General features: G+C 40.3%; 1 protein-coding gene across 1 annotated transcript in view; it reads left to right on the forward strand.

The window, feature by feature from the left end:
• Positions 1–17,336, forward strand: part of LOC100377425 (uncharacterized) — a 154,881-nt gene that overhangs the window by 18,830 nt on the left and 118,715 nt on the right. The window contains exons 17-27 of the mRNA XM_085498985.1: positions 96–313; positions 3,785–3,977; positions 9,304–10,789; positions 11,872–12,047; positions 12,530–12,577; positions 13,568–13,669; positions 14,108–14,209; positions 15,188–15,379; positions 15,638–15,739; positions 16,178–16,369; positions 17,168–17,269. Of these exons, the coding sequence (XP_085355111.1) occupies positions 96–313; positions 3,785–3,977; positions 9,304–10,789; positions 11,872–12,047; positions 12,530–12,577; positions 13,568–13,669; positions 14,108–14,209; positions 15,188–15,379; positions 15,638–15,739; positions 16,178–16,369; positions 17,168–17,269 (2,913 nt within the window). The remainder of the gene's footprint in view (positions 1–95; positions 314–3,784; positions 3,978–9,303; positions 10,790–11,871; positions 12,048–12,529; positions 12,578–13,567; positions 13,670–14,107; positions 14,210–15,187; positions 15,380–15,637; positions 15,740–16,177; positions 16,370–17,167; positions 17,270–17,336) is intronic.

The following is a 17,336-nucleotide window of genomic DNA, read 5'->3' on the forward strand; positions in this document are numbered from 1 at the left end:
CAAAAATGTTTCACTAACATTTCGGTTGGACAATCATATCAGTACCTCCATTGCAAGAAATAATGTATGCTCTGTTTGTTTGAAATTTGTTTTAGCCACTGTGGAAGAATTGAATTGTCCAGTTGGTACGTACAACGATGGTCTTAACTTAGGTGCCATTACAGAGTGTAAACCATGTGATGCTGGGAAGTATTGTCTAGAAGAAAGTATTAATCCAACTGGGTTTTGTAGTAAAGGATTCTACTGTCCTACCAACTTTACTAATCCATATGGGACTATTCCACCAACTATTGGATCGTATGGTCCAGAACATGTACGTATCCAGCAAGACTGAATTAGCCTCTGCTTCAAAATCCTATGTCGTTATCATAAGAATACTGTAAAAGGATTAATTGTTCACTGGGTTTTAATTTTGCTTATTTCGCTGATTGGAAAATGCGCTAAATTAAAACCCGATGAATATGTAAAATTTAGCATAGAACACATTATCCCACTGAATATGCCTGGAATGGAAAATAAGCAAAATTGAAACCCAGTGAAAATTAGTCATTTTTCAGTATGTCAAATGCAGTACAGTGATTGTATCAGCCTGACATGTAGCGGAGGTTGATTTATTCCTGTATTGCCTGAATGCGTAATTTGTAGTATTCTATCATTATATAATATAATATAATATAATAATGAATTTATTAAGACACATCCTTAGAAATAATTTCCATTGGTTGAACAGCAATAAAATGTTAGTAATAAAGTACAATACATATAAAACTAAAGTAAAAGTAAAATGTCAGTTATTGTTATTTCTGATTTCAAATATTTTGTATAAGTATTCACCAACTTGTCTTATTAGTACATCTTCTCTTGAACTCATAATATATTTAAATATCTGGTCATCACTTTTCAATTCTTCTGGAATATTGATATTATTAAATAGCTTTTGTCTTTCTGTTTGGTACCTAAGACATTCCATGAAGAAATGTTCTTCATTTTCAATTTTGATCTGGGAACATTGCTTACAGATTCTGTCTTCTAAAGGTATTTTGGGTTGGGTATGTCTACCCTTCTCAATTTCTAATACATGACTGCTTATTCTGAAACGAGTCAATAAGATTTTTATGTTTCAGATTACATAAGAGCAAATATGGTTCAAAAGTGTACGAGTGTTTAAACTTTATATACGTTCTCAGTTTTCTATTATTATTTGTTACACTCAACTTCCAGAACTCTACATACCTTTGTTGGATGTTTTTTCGTATGTTGGTGTTTTGTCCCATCTATTATTGTCTAGTATGTCATGTCCCCAAGTTGTTGATCCATATAACAAAATTGGTTTAATACATATCTGAAAAAGGTGCATAAATGTTCTACAGTCAGTCTCTCTTGGCATTGCTTTCAACAGTTGCATACATTGCTCTAGTAGCTTTGTCTGCTCAACGTTGTCTTGTTTCTTGGAACTTTCCATTTGATTGTAAAGTTATACCTAAATAAATATAAGAATTGACACAACTTATATTTTGTTCTTGGAATTGAAATAACTCTCTCTTTCTCATTGTTCCCTTTTTGAAAATCATAACTTTGGTTTTATTAAGATTTACCTGGAGTTTCCATTTGTGGCAGTATTCAGATAGTTTATTTAATGCATTTTGCAAACCTAATTGTGTTGTTGAAATCAATACTAGGTCATCTGCATAAAATAGAGAGTTAATTTTATAATTATTTAATGTTACCTGGTTTACTGAATCTTTTAATGTGTCATTCAAGTCATTAACATAAAGATTAAAAAGCATTGGAGTTATAGTACATCCCTGTCTCACACCCTTATTTGTATTAAATATTGGAGATATTTGTTTGCCAAAGCGAATACATGTTTTAGTATTGTTATACATGTTTTTAATTAAATGATAAAGTTTCCCATCAATTCCGTTCTTTAATAATTTATAAAATAAACCATCCCTCCAAACAGTATCGAAAGCCTTGCGGAAGTCTACAAAGCATGTATATAGTTCACCATTTTGTTTCAGGTATTTATTAACTATTGTTTTTAGAGTAAAAATGTGATCAGTGGTCTGATAACTTTTTCTAAACCCAGCCTGATTGTTATTTATAATATTATGCTTCTCTGAAAAATCACATAACCTATTATTGACTAAATTACAGAACACTTTGCCGATACAACTGGAAACTGCTACCCCCCTATAATTTCCTGGTTCGTCCTTATCCCCTTTTTTAAAATTATGAGTAATTATACTTGTATTTCAGATGTTAGGATAAATGCCTGTATTGAATATTAAATTATACAATTTATGGAGTGGTTTAATTAGATGGTTTTTACTGTTTTTTATAAGTTCTGCACAGAACCCATCATATCCAGCTGATTTTTTGGATTTAAGTTTGTTAATTGCTATTTTAATTTCTTTTTCAGTTATTTCAGCATTCAAGCAATTGTTTGATTGTTGCATATTTTCAACTATTCCTGTTTTAGTCACAATGTTTTTCTGAAAGTCTGTTAAATCATCTTTAGTATTCAATTGTTTATAGTATTCAATCCATTTATCAGGTGAAATTGGGTTTTCTTGATTTCTGTCTGAATTCTTTAACTTGCTTATAATTTGCCAAAATTGTTTAGGGTTAGTTTTGTTTAACTGTGTTAGCTTATTTACAATAAGGTTTTGTTCTTGTTTTCTTTTTGTTTTTACTATATTTTTATATTTTCTCTTTTTAGCGTAAAATAGTTCTCTAAGTTTAATGTCAAATGGGTACTTGTTAATCATTCTTGATGTAATACAAAGATCTTTTTTCAATAACTTACATTCTTTGTCAAACCATCTCTTATTATGTTTATGTTTAATTTTTGCACACTTATTAGTTTTCCTGTTAAAAATATTGCCTGCCGCATTATCTATCATAGTATTAAAATCCTTAACTGCATTATTAATTCCTGTACTGTCATTAGAATAGTTATTGTTTTGAAATTCATTAATATTATTTTGAATTTCTTTAGATGCTAATTTGTCTTGGTAATTGAATACAGATATATGTCTTTTTAGCTCTGCTGTCATCAAAGATGACAGAAAAGAAGTTTTTTTATATGTATAGGTGATTATTGTATGTTGTCGTCCATTCATTAATAATTAGTTATTTGACTTCTTCTTGAAAACAACCTGTCTGATTACTTTGATACTTGATATTTATTTACCTTGGATGGATCCTGTCAGATTTGTTCATTTCATGACAATATCTTCAATTCTCTATTTTTAGCAATTATTTTTGTTGTTTTTGGTAAAAAAATAATATTTTTGACTTCTTCCTGGAAACTACGAGCTCAATTCCTTTGATACTTCAGATGTAGATACCATGGGTTGACCTCTAAGAGAATAACAATTGTAATTGCTATGGCAACATCCAAATAAACTACCCGGTACCATAGTTGGGATATGTCAAATGCCAAATAGATAATATCATACAGAACATTATCGACTTTGTTTTGATGAAGCACAAAGACAGTAGAGCTATTTTGACCATTGTGTTGCATGTTTTGCATGTGTTGCATGTGTTGCATGTTTTGCTGTTGTCATGGTTCCCTGGCAAAAATATTTTGTCCTTCATTTTAGAGGTTTTCTGATATCAATTCTTATTTCAGTTATTTTTGAAATATTTGTTACAAGCAGACATTGAAAGGGATTACATTACAATTGACAATGACAGTGAGTGGGTTTAAAACCACAAGTCTGAAAATAGTACCTATGCATTGTTAAATGTTATGTCGCCCTCTGTATTGTTTCAGACTCCATGTCCTGAAGGAACATATCGTGATCAACTTGGAGCTGGAGTTGTAGAAGATTGTCCAATTTGTCCAGAGGGATACTACTGTGAACTTGGTCAAGCAGAACCTATTGATTGTCCACGGGCTTTCTACTGCCCATTGGGGTCATCGGCCCCAACATTGTGTCCTCTTGGCAGATATGGAAATCAAACAAGTAAGAAAATAGTTCACAGCTCACAAGTGTTATGTGAATTAAAATAAAAATGAAAATGCCTTCAAATATCAAGCACCAATATTTATTTTCCTATTTGGTTGCTTCATCCCTTCCACCCCTGTTGTATCAGAATAGAATCACCCTGACTGGTAGCTTCAATCCCTGTTGTATCAGAATAGAATCACCCTGACTGGTAGCTTCATCCCTTCAATCCCTGTTGTATCAGAATAGAATCACCCTGACTGGTAGCTTCATCGCTTCCACCCCTGTTGTATCAGAATAGAATCACCCTGACTGGTAGCTTCATCCCTTCAATCCCTGTTGTATCAGAATAGAATCACCCTGACTGGTAGCTTCATCGCTTCCACCCCTGTTGTATCAGAATAGAATCACCCTGACTGGTAGCTTCATCCCTTCAATCCTTGTTGTATCAGAATAGAATCACCCTGACTGGTAGCTTCATCTCTTCCACCCCTGTTGTATCAGAATAGAATCACCCTGACTGGTAGCTTCATCCCTTCAATCCCTGTTGTATCAGAATAGAATCACCCTGACTGGTAGCTTCATCGCTTCCACCCCTGTTGTATCAGAATAGAATCACCCTGACTGGTAGCTTCATCCCTTCAATCCCTGTTGTATCAGCATAGAATTACCCTGACTGGTAGCTTCATCGCTTCCACCCCTGTTGTATCAGAATAGAATCACCCTGACTGGTAGCTTCATCGCTTCCACCCCTGTTGTATCAGAATAGAATCACCCTGACTGGTAGCTTCATCGCTTCCACCCCTGTTGTATCAGAATAGAATCACCCTGACTGGTAGCTTCATCGCTTCCACCCCTGTTGTATCAGAATAGAATCACCCTGACTGGTAGCTTCATCCCTTCAATCCCTGTTGTATCAGAATAGAATCACCCTGACTGGTAGCTTCATCCCTTCAATCCCTGTTGTATCAGAATAGAATCACCCTGACTGGTAGCTTCATCCCTTCAATCCCTGTTGTATCAGAATAGAATCACCCTGACTGGTAGCTTCATCGCTTCCACCCCTGTTGTATCAGAATAGAATCACCCTGACTGGTAGCTTCATCCCTTCAATCCCTGTTGTATCAGAATAGAATCACCCTGACTGGTAGCTTCATCGCTTCCACCCCTGTTGTATCAGAATAGAATCACCCTGACTGGTAGCTTCATCGCTTCCACCCCTGTTGTATCAGAATAGAATCACCCTGACTGGTAGCTTCATCGCTTCCACCCCTGTTGTATCAGAATAGAATCACCCTGACTGGTAGCTTCATCGCTTCCACCCCTGTTGTATCAGAATAGAATCACCCTGACTGGTAGCTTCATCGCTTCCACCCCTGTTGTATCAGAATAGAATCACCCTGACTGGTAGCTTCATCCCTTCAATCCCTGTTGTATCAGAATAGAATCACCCTGACTGGTAGCTTCATCGCTTCCACCCCTGTTGTATCAGAATAGAATTACCCTGACTGGTAGCTTCATCCCTTCAATCCCTGTTGTATCAGAATAGAATCACCCTGACTGGTAGCTTCATCGCTTCCACCCCTGTTGTATCAGAATAGAATCACCCTGACTGGTAGCTTCATCGCTTCCACCCCTGTTGTATCAGAATAGAATCACCCTGACTGGTAGCTTCATCGCTTCCACCCCTGTTGTATCAGAATAGAATCACCCTGACTGGTAGCTTCATCCCTTCAATCCCTGTTGTATCAGAATAGAATCACCCTGACTGGTAGCTTCATCCCTTCAATCCCTGTTGTATCAGAATAGAATCACCCTGACTGGTAGCTTCATCGCTTCCACCCCTGTTGTATCAGAATAGAATCACCCTGACTGGTAGCTTCATCCCTTCAATCCCTGTTGTATCTAAATAGAATCACCCTGACTGGTAGCTTCATCGCTTCCACCCCTGTTGTATCAGAATAGAATCACCCTGACTGGTAGCTTCATCCCTTCAATCCTTGTTGTATCAGAATAGAATCACCCTGACTGGTAGCTTCATCTCTTCCACCCCTGTTGTATCAGAATAGAATCACCCTGACTGGTAGCTTCATCCCTTCAATCCCTGTTGTATCAGAATAGAATCACCCTGACTGGTAGCTTCATCGCTTCCACCCCTGTTGTATCAGAATAGAATCACCCTGACTGGTAGCTTCATCCCTTCAATCCCTGTTGTATCAGCATAGAATCACCCTGACTGGTAGCTTCATCGCTTCCACCCCTGTTGTATCAGAATAGAATCACCCTGACTGGTAGCTTCATCGCTTCCACCCCTGTTGTATCAGAATAGAATCACCCTGACTGGTAGCTTCATCGCTTCCACCCCTGTTGTATCAGAATAGAATCACCCTGACTGGTAGCTTCATCCCTTCAATCCCTGTTGTATCAGAATAGAATCACCCTGACTGGTAGCTTCATCGCTTCCACCCCTGTTGTATCAGAATAGAATCACCCTGACTGGTAGCTTCATCCCTTCAATCCCTGTTGTATCAGAATAGAATCACCCTGACTGGTAGCTTCATCGCTTCCACCCCTGTTGTATCAGAATAGAATCACCCTGACTGGTAGCTTCATCGCTTCCACCCCTGTTGTATCAGAATAGAATCACCCTGACTGGTAGCTTCATCACTTCCACCCCTGTTGTATCAGAATAGAATCACCCTGACTGGTAGCTTCATCGCTTCCACCCCTGTTGTATCAGAATAGAATCACCCTGACTGGTAGCTTCATCCCTTCAATCCCTGTTGTATCAGAATAGAATCACCCTGACTGGTAGCTTCATCGCTTCCACCCCTGTTGTATCAGAATAGAATCACCCTGACTGGTAGCTTCATCCCTTCAATCCCTGTTGTATCAGAATAGAATCACCCTGACTGGTAGCTTCATCGCTTCCACCCCTGTTGTATCAGAATAGAATCACCCTGACTGGTAGCTTCATCGCTTCCACCCCTGTTGTATCAGAATAGAATCACCCTGACTGGTAGCTTCATCGCTTCCACCCCTGTTGTATCAGAATAGAATCACCCTGACTGGTAGCTTCATCGCTTCCACCCCTGTTGTATCAGAATAGAATCACCCTGACTGGTAGCTTCATCCCTTCCACCCCTGTTGTATCAGAATAGAATCACCCTGACTGGTAGCTTCATCCCTTCCACCCCTGTTGTATCAGAATAGAATCACCCTGACTGGTAGCTTCATCCCTTCAATCCCTGTTGTATCAGAATAGAATCACCCTGACTGGTAGCTTCATCCCTTCAATCCCTGTTGTATCAGAATAGAATCACCCTGACTGGTAGCTTCATCCCTTCAATCCATGTTGTATCAGAATAGAATCACCCTGACTGGTAGCTTCATCGCTTCCACCCCTGTTGTATCAGAATAGAATCACCCTGACTGGTAGCTTCATCGCTTCCACCCCTGTTGTATCAGAATAGAATCACCCTGACTGGTAGCTTCATCCCTTCCACCCCTGTTGTATCAGAAAAGAATCACCCTGACTGGTAGCTTCATCCCTTCCACCCCTGTTGTATCAGAATAGAATCACCCTGACTGGTAGCTTCATAGCTTCCACCCCTGTTGTATCAGAATAGAATCGCCCTGACTGGTAGCTTCATCCCTTCAATCCCTGTTGTATCAGAATAGAATCACCCTGACTGGTAGCTTCATCGCTTCCACCCCTGTTGTATCAGAATAGAATCACCCTGACTGGTAGCTTCATCGCTTCCACCCCTGTTGTATCAGAATAGAATCACCCTGACTGGTAGCTTCATCCCTTCCACCCCTGTTGTATCAGAATAGAATCACCCTGACTGGTAGCTTCATCCGTTCCACCCCTGTTGTATCAGAATAGAATCACCCTGACTGGTAGCTTCATCCCTTCCACCCCTGTTGTATCAGAATAGAATCACCCTGACTGGTAGCTTCATCCCTTTAATCCCTGTTGTATCAGAATAGAATCACCCTGACTGGTAGCTTCATCGCTTCCACCCCTGTTGTATCAGAATAGAATCACCCTGACTGGTAGCTTTATCCCTTCAATCCCTGTTGTATCAGAATAGAATCACCCTGACTGGTAGCTTCATCCCTTCCACCCCTGTCGTATCAGAATAGAATCACCCTGACTGGTAGCTTCATCCCTTCAATCCCTGTTGTATCAGAATAGAATCACCCTGACTGGTAGCTTCATCCCTTCCACCCCTGGTGTATCAGAATAGAATCACCCTGACTGGTAGCTTCATCCCTTCCACCCCTGTTGTATCAGAATAGAATCACCCTGACTGGTAGCTTCATCGCTTCCACCCCTGTTGTATCAGAATAGAATCACCCTGACTGGTAGCTTCATCCCTTCAATCCCTGTTGTATCAGAATAGAATCACCCTGACTGATAGCTTCATCCCTTCCACCCCTGTTGTATCAGAATAGAATCACCCTGACTGGTAGCTTCATCGCTTCCACCCCTGTTGTATCAGAATAGAATCACCCTGACTGGTAGCTTCATCGCTTCCACCCCTGTTGTATCAGAATAGAATCACCCTGACTGGTAGCTTCATCCCTTCCACCCCTGTTGTATCAGAATAGAATCACCCTGACTGGTAGCTTCATCCCTTCAATCCCTGTTGTATCAGAATAGAATCACCCTTATTGGTAGCTTCATCGCTTCCACCCCTGTTGTATCAGAATAGAATCACCCTTACTGGTGGCTTCATCCCTTCAATCCCTGTTGTATCAGAATAGAATCACCCTGACTGGTAGCTTCATCCCTTCAATCTCTGTTGTATCAGAATAGAATCACCCTGATTGGTAGCTTCATCCCTTCTATACCTGTTGTATCAAAATAGGATTACGCTGATAGTTTTTTTACGTCAGGCTTGGCAAAACTATCTTTAAATTCAGGTGATAGATCTTTTATGTGTAGTCACATTGGTCACATCAAAACGTTTGCCAATTCTCTGATGGCAAGCAAAATGTTTTACACAATGACCATGCCATTGTTAATAAATACTATTTATAAGACATGTTGTAATTTTTATAACCCTATATCAAATTATATGAAATTTAGGGAGTAGGTTTTGTACATTTAGTTTGCAATATGACTGACAAACGAGCAGAATTCAGGAAAGGCAAAGGGTTCTTATTAAATGAGAGCAGGGGAGTGTTATACTGAGTCAGCTTTGGTATTTGATTAGTTCTACTTTATTTTCACATCAATAAGACTTCTAAATCTTTAACCTTTGCCCCATAATGTTTGTATTATTACTTGTCTTTAGTTAAAATCACACATAACATATTGTATACTTGTCACCAGATGCTGCAGCAATATCGGATTGTCCGCTATGTGATCCAGGACAGTTCTGTGACACTCAGGGTCTGTATAAACCTCGTGGCCCATGTGACCCTGGCTACCTATGTTATTCTGGTGCCTATACATCAACACCAACTGATGGTTACACTGGAGAACTGTGTCCAGCTGGAGGCTATTGCACAGTGGGTTCTTATGAAAGTCAGCCATGTCCTCCTGGTACTTATAGTAACACATCTGGTGCTGTGAATCATTATGACTGCTATCCTTGCGATCAAGGTTTCTACTGCAGTAATGCTAGAACTCCAGAACCTACAGGTCCTTGTAATCCCGGACACTACTGCACTGGTGGAGCCAGAACAGCCAACCAGACCTTAACCCAGCCTGGATATTATTCCCCTGCTGGGTCTGCAATGCCATATCAATGTGAATTAGGAACCTACATGCCATATGACCGTGCTGAATTTTGTTTAGAATGTGATCCTGGGTTTTATTGTCCGGAGAAAGCATTGACTAACCAGACTGCTTGCCCTGCAGGTTGGTACTGTGGTCCTAGTGCCTACACTCCTCAGGCATGTAAAGTAGGGACGTATCAACCGTTTGAATATATGACATCTGAAGACAACTGTACAGATTGTCCTCCTGGCTACTACTGCAGTGATAATGCCTTGGTGGAACCATCTGGTAAATGCGATGCGGGACATATATGTTTTCTTAATGCTGAGTTCTCAAATCCGGTGTATAATGATGATCCAACGGATAACCAGATTATATTGACATGGGGTGACATATGCTCTAAAGGTCACTACTGTCCAGAAGGTACTACATCAATGATTGAGTGCCCCACAGGAACTTATCTCAACTATCTTGGTGCCAAGAATATATCAGAGTGTATAGAATGTGATCCTGGATATTTTTGCAATGTGACTGGTGCTGATGCTCCCACTGCAATGTGCTTGCCTGGTTATTACTGTATAGGAGGTGCTGTTCAGGGAAACCCACATGATAATATCACTGGTGCACCATGTTCTGTCAGAAGATACTGTGAGGAAGGCTCATACGATGAAGCAGTGTGTCCAATTGGCACATATGCTAATGAGACGGGTATGTCTAAATGCAAGAATTGTGATCCTGGATATTTTTGTCAATGGGATAATGATCCAATTTTGTGCCCGCAAGGATTCTACTGTGTGGGTAGCACTAATGCTCTCTTAGAGACTGTTCCCAAAGCTTGTCCTATTGGAACTTACGGAATTCGGGAAGGTTTGACTGATATGTTAGAATGTAGTGATTGTCTTCCGGGGATGTATTGTGAAACTGAAGGGCTTTCAAATGGTACTGGATTAACCTCGGCTGGTTTCTGGTCTAAGAGAGGAGCCGAACAAGTAGGACCATTTGGTTCTGAGACAGACTTTTGGGGTATTTGTCCTGTGGGGTTCTACTGCCCAGAAGGAAGTGGAAACCCTACACCTTGTCCACCTGGGACATATAGGTTAGTATTGGCTTTATTGAAAGTGTATGATAACATGCATCACTTGCTTGATATCTAAAATTTATTTGTAGTATTTTGATCTCAGACTGATTTGATTGTTTCAGACAGTGCTAACGTATTTACTGTTGTGTACTCACGCTATGAAACACCAGAGAAGATGCAAACAGAACCTTACTGTTTAACAAAATATGACATCATCGCTCATGTCTAATATTAGCTGTAGAGGGCGCAGTAACACTAACTAATGATCTCAATGCATTACATTTACAAATTCTTTTCTATGTGTTAATAGAGCATATGCTGAATTGAGATCAGTACCCTGTGCTATTTGCATATTTATTTTATAGTACATAAACCCATATTACTGCTCTGACAGAGTGTACCCTGTGCTATTTGCATATTTATTTTATAGTACATCAACCCATAATACTGTTCTGACAGAGTATACCCTGTGCTAAATTTGCATATTTATTTTACAGTACATAAACCCATATTACTGCTCTGACAGAGTGTACCCTGTGCTAACTTTGCATATTTATTTTATAGTACATCAACCCATAATACTGTTCTGACAGAGTGTACCCTGTGCTAAATTTGCATATTTATTTTATAGTACATCAATCCATATTACTGCTCTGACAGAGTGTACCCTGTGCTAAATTTGCATATTTATTTTATAGTACATCAACCCATATTACTGCTCTGACAGAGTGTACCCTGTGCTAACTTTGCATATTTATTTTATAGTACATCAACCCATATTACTGCTCTGACAGAGTGTACCCTGTGCTAACTTTGCATATTTATTTTATAGTACATCAACCCATATTACTGCTCTGACAGAGTGTACCCTGTGCTAACTTTGCATATTTATTTTATAGTACATCAACCCATATTACTGCTCTGACAGAGTGTACCCTGTGCTAACTTTGCATATTTATTTTATAGTACATCAACCCATATTACTGCTCTGACAGAGTGTACCCTGTGCTAAATTTGCATATTTATTTTATATTACATCAAGCCATATTACTGCTCTGACAGAGTGTACCCTGTACTAACTTTGCATATTTATTTTATAGTACATCAACTCATCTTACCGCTCTGTCAGAGTGTACCCTGTGTACAGCTGGCTATTACTGTGATGATTATAATATGACAGATGTAACCGGACAATGTGCACCTGGCTACTATTGTCTTAAAGGCTCTCCAGAATATCAACCTACAGATCCAACTTATGGTGATGAATGCCCTACAGGTATGAAATATCGTCATGGTTACAAATCACTATTCCATGATATTACAATTTTTACATTGTCTGTTACATACCATGTTCTCACTACAAATAATTAAACCGCTCTTACTTACGACAGCCAATTAAGAACCTTATAGGGCGTTGGTCGTCATGCCGTGTCCTGTTCGATATGGGACTCATAGTGACGTGTGTAAAATGCATTGTTTGTTTACATGAGATTCGAACACGCACTGTGCGACGACCACCGCCCTTAAAAACAAACACGATCTGCATTCACAGTGTATAGTTAGGCCACTTTAAATACTGGTACTACTTCATAGTTTATTTTGCAAATTGCAAATTTAAATCAGAAATTAATTAAATTTTGATGTGATTTCTATTTTGAAACCATGTATCCAACTTTAGAATTAGGAGTTTTTGTTAAACATGGTTATTGTCTGTAGGCAAAGAGATGTATAATGTTTTGTATTATATTTTATGTACAGGTTATCGATGTCCAGCAGGTTCTGAATATCCTATACCATGTCCAGCTGGTAGATACACAAATATTACAAAACAAACATCGTGTACTGTGTGTCCAGCTGGATTCTACTGCTATGAGAACACTACTATACCAGATTCCTGTCCTGGTGGCTACTATTGTGAAGACCAGACAACGAGTCCTTACCAGTATCCATGTCCTAGAGGAACATTTAATAATCTGACAGAAAGAACTACCATTGGTGATTGTCTAGCTTGTCCACCTGGGTAATTAGCTTATTATATTGGTGTCTTTTGTATCCTTGTAAACTTGGTTATGACATTGCGTAAACAGTACCTTGATGTGTACTTATCATTAAGCACCTAAACATTAACGACAATCATGGTACAAAATAGACCAATCATGGTCTCCTGCTGACTGTTTCTAAAATACCACACTGTGCTTACTTGTGGTGTACCCGCTGTATTGTGCAATATTCAAAGAAAATGTTCATAAAAGAGTCATCCATTGAAAAGCATGTATTTCATTGTTGACACTATTTTATGAGTGTTGTATTTCATTGACCGTGACAGTGTTCCAGGTAAAAACCCTGCTGTGGTGGTCAATTTCCATAGTAATTCAATATGAATTTACTTCTTTTTCTGTTACAATAGAAATGATTAACAGTAACCTTTTTTTGTTTTTTAAAAATTCAAGCATGTCGATTCAGTGGCAAAGCATGATTTAGTATTGACATAAAATACTTAACAATGTTACTTTCTAATGTATTCTAGTTTGTATTGCGGCAATCAAGGGTTGGATTGGCCTTCTGGTGACTGTGATCCCGGATACTTCTGCAAGAATGGATCAGAATTTGCACAACCAGTTGATGCTGTCCAAGGAGGGCAATGTTTATCTGGTGAATTCTGTCCAGCTGGTAGTTCCTTACCTTTAGACTGTACGCCAGGCTCCTTCTGTGGTAGTAATGGATTGTATGAACCAACTGATAACTGTTCCGCCGGCTACTATTGTCACAGTGCTGCAGTCTTTCCTAACCCTACAGATGGAGTAACAGGTAAGTCTATCAGGGATACATGTAACTGTTCAGCTGGCTACTATTGTCACAGTGCTGCTGTCTTTCCTAACCCTACAGATGGAGTAACGGGTAAGTCTATCAGGGATACATGTAACTGTTCAGCTGGCTACTATTGTCACAGTGCTGCTGTCTTCCCTAACCCTACAGATGGAGTAACAGGTAAGTCTATCAGGGATACATGTAACTGTTCAGCTGGCTACTATTGTCACAGTGCTGCAGTCTTTCCTAACCCTACAGATGGAGTAACAGGTAAGTCTATCAGGGATACATGTAACTGTTCCACTGGCTACTATTGTCACAGTGCTGCTGTCTTTCCTAACCCTACAGATGGAGTAACAGGTAAGTCTATCAGGGATACATGTAACTGTTCCGCTGGCTACTATTGTCACAGTGCTGCTGTCTTCCCTAACCCTACAGATGGAGTAACAGGTAAGTCTATCAGGGATACATGTAACTGTTCCACTGGCTACTATTGTCACAGTGCTGCAGTCTTCCCTAACCCTACAGATGGAGTAACAGGTAAGTCTATCAGGGATACATGTAACTGTTCCACTGGCTACTATTGTCACAGTGCTGCAGTCTTTCCTAACCCTACAGATGGAGTAACAGGTAAGTCTATCAGGGATACATGTAACTGTTCAGCTGGCTACTATTGTCACAGTGCTGCTGTCTTTCCTAACCCTACAGATGGAGTAACAGGTAAGTCTATCAGGGATACATGTAACTGTTCAGCTGGCTACTATTGTCACAGTGCTGCTGTCTTTCCTAACCCTACAGATGGAGTAACAGGTAAGTCTATCAGGGATACATGTAACTATTCCGCTGGCTACTATTGTCACAGTGCTGCTGTCTTTCCTAACCCTACAGATGGAGTAACAGGTAAGTCTATCAGGGATACATGTAACTGTTCAGCTGGCTACTATTGTCACAGTGCTGCTGTCTTTCCTAACCCTACAGATGGAGTAACAGGTAAGTCTATCAGGGATACATGTAACTGTTCCGCTGGCTACTATTGTCACAGTGCTGCTGTCTTTCCTAACCCTACAGATGGAGTAACGGGTAAGTCTATCAGGGATACATGTAACTATTCCGCTGGCTACTATTGTCACAGTGCTGCTGTCTTTCCTAACCCTACAGATGGAGTAACAGGTAAGTCTATCAGGGATACATGTAACTGTTCAGCTGGCTACTATTGTCACAGTGCTGCTGTCTTTCCTAACCCTACAGATGGAGTAACAGGTAAGTCTATCAGGGATACATGTAACTGTTCCGCTGGCTACTATTGTCACAGTGCTGCTGTCTTTCCTAACCCTACAGATGGAGTAACGGGTAAGTCTATCAGGGATACATGTAACTGTTCAGTTGGCTACTATTGTCACAGTGCTGCTGTCTTTCCTAACCCTACAGATGGAGTAACAGGTAAGTCTATCAGGGATACATGTAACTGTTCAGCTGGCTACTATTGTCACAGTGCTGCTGTCTTCCCTAACCCTACAGATGGAGTAACAGGTAAGTCTATCAGGGATACATGTAACTGTTCCGCTGGCTACTATTGTCACAGTGCTGCTGTCTTTCCTAACCCTACAGATGGAGTAACGGGTAAGTCTATCAGGGATACATGTAACTGTTCAGTTGGCTACTATTGTCACAGTGCTGCAGTCTTCCCTAACCCTACAGATGGAGTAACAGGTAAGTCTATCAGGGATACATGTAACTGTTCAGCTGGCTACTATTGTCACAGTGCTGCAGTCTTTCCTAACCCTACAGATGGAGTAACAGGTAAGTCTATCAGGGATACATGTAACTGTTCAGTTGGCTACTATTGTCACAGTGCTGCTGTCTTTCCTAACCCTACAGATGGAGTAACAGGTAAGTCTATCAGGGATACATGTAACTGTTCAGCTGGCTACTATTGTCACAGTGCTGCTGTCTTTCCTAACCCTACAGATGGAGTAACAGGTAAGTCTATCAGGGATACATGTAACTGTTCCGCTGGCTACTATTGTCACAGTGCTGCTGTCTTTCCTAACCCTACAGATGGAGTAACGGGTAAGTCTATCAGGGATACATGTAACTGTTCAGCTGGCTACTATTGTCACAGTGCTGCAGTCTTTCCTAACCCTACAGATGGAGTAACAGGTAAGTCTATCAGGGATACATGTAACTGTTCCGCTGGCTACTATTGTCACAGTGCTGCTGTCTTTCCTAACCCTACAGATGGAGTAACAGGTAAGTCTATCAGGGATACATGTAACTGTTCAGCTGGCTACTATTGTCACAGTGCTGCAGTCTTCCCTAACCCTACAGATGGAGTAACGGGTAAGTCTATCAGGGATACATGTAACTGTTCAGCTGGCTACTATTGTCACAGTGCTGCTGTCTTCCCTAACCCTACAGATGGAGTAACAGGTAAGTCTATCAGGGATACATGTAACTGTTCAGCTGGCTACTATTGTCACAGTGCTGCTGTCTTTCCTAACCCTACAGATGGAGTAACAGGTAAGTCTATCAGGGATACATGTAACTGTTCAGTTGGCTACTATTGTCACAGTGCTGCAGTCTTCCCTAACCCTACAGATGGAGTAACGGGTAAGTCTATCAGGGATACATGTAACTGTTCAGCTGGCTACTATTGTCACAGTGCTGCTGTCTTCCCTAACCCTACAGATGGAGTAACGGGTAAGTCTATCAGGGATACATGTAACTGTTCAGCTGGCTACTATTGTCACAGTGCTGCAGTCTTTCCTAACCCTACAGATGGAGTAACAGGTAAGTCTATCAGGGATACATGTAACTGTTCAGCTGGCTACTATTGTCACAGTGCTGCTGTCTTTCCTAACCCTACAGATGGAGTAACAGGTAAGTCTATCAGGGATACATGTAACTGTTCAGCTGGCTACTATTGTCACAGTGCTGCAGTCTTCCCTAACCCTACAGATGGAGTAACGGGTAAGTCTATCAGGGATACATGTAACTGTTCCACTGGCTACTATTGTCACAGTGCTGCTGTCTTTCCTAACCCTACAGATGGAGTAACAGGTAAGTCTATCAGGGATACATGTAACTGTTCAGTTGGCTACTATTGTCACAGTGCTGCTGTCTTTCCTAACCCTACAGATGGAGTAACAGGTAAGTCTATCAGGGATACATGTAACTGTTCAGCTGGCTACTATTGTCACAGTGCTGCAGTCTTTCCTAACCCTACAGATGGAGTAACAGGTAAGTCTATCAGGGATACATGTAACTGTTCAGTTGGCTACTATTGTCACAGTGCTGCTGTCTTTCCTAACCCTACAGATGGAGTAACAGGTAAGTCTATCAGGGATACATGTAACTGTTCAGCTGGCTACTATTGTCACAGTGCTGCTGTCTTTCCTAACCCTACAGATGGAGTAACAGGTAAGTCTATCAGGGATACATGTAACTGTTCAGTTGGCTACTATTGTCACAGTGCTGCTGTCTTTCCTAACCCTACAGATGGAGTAACAGGTAAGTCTATCAGGGATACATGTAACTGTTCAGCTGGCTACTATTGTCACAGTGCTGCAGTCTTTCCTAACCCTACAGATGGAGTAACAGGTAAGTCTATCAGGGATACATGTAACTGTTCAGTTGGCTACTATTGTCACAGTGCTGCAGTCTTTCCTAACCCTACAGATGGAGTAACAGGTAAGTCTATCAGGGATACATGTAACTGTTCAGCTGGCTACTATTGTCACAGTGCTGCTGTCTTTCC

Source organism: Saccoglossus kowalevskii, chromosome 5 (genome assembly GCF_978046115.1).
Source record: "Saccoglossus kowalevskii chromosome 5, keSacKowa6.1, whole genome shotgun sequence".
Lineage (NCBI taxonomy): Eukaryota > Metazoa > Hemichordata > Enteropneusta > Harrimaniidae > Saccoglossus > Saccoglossus kowalevskii.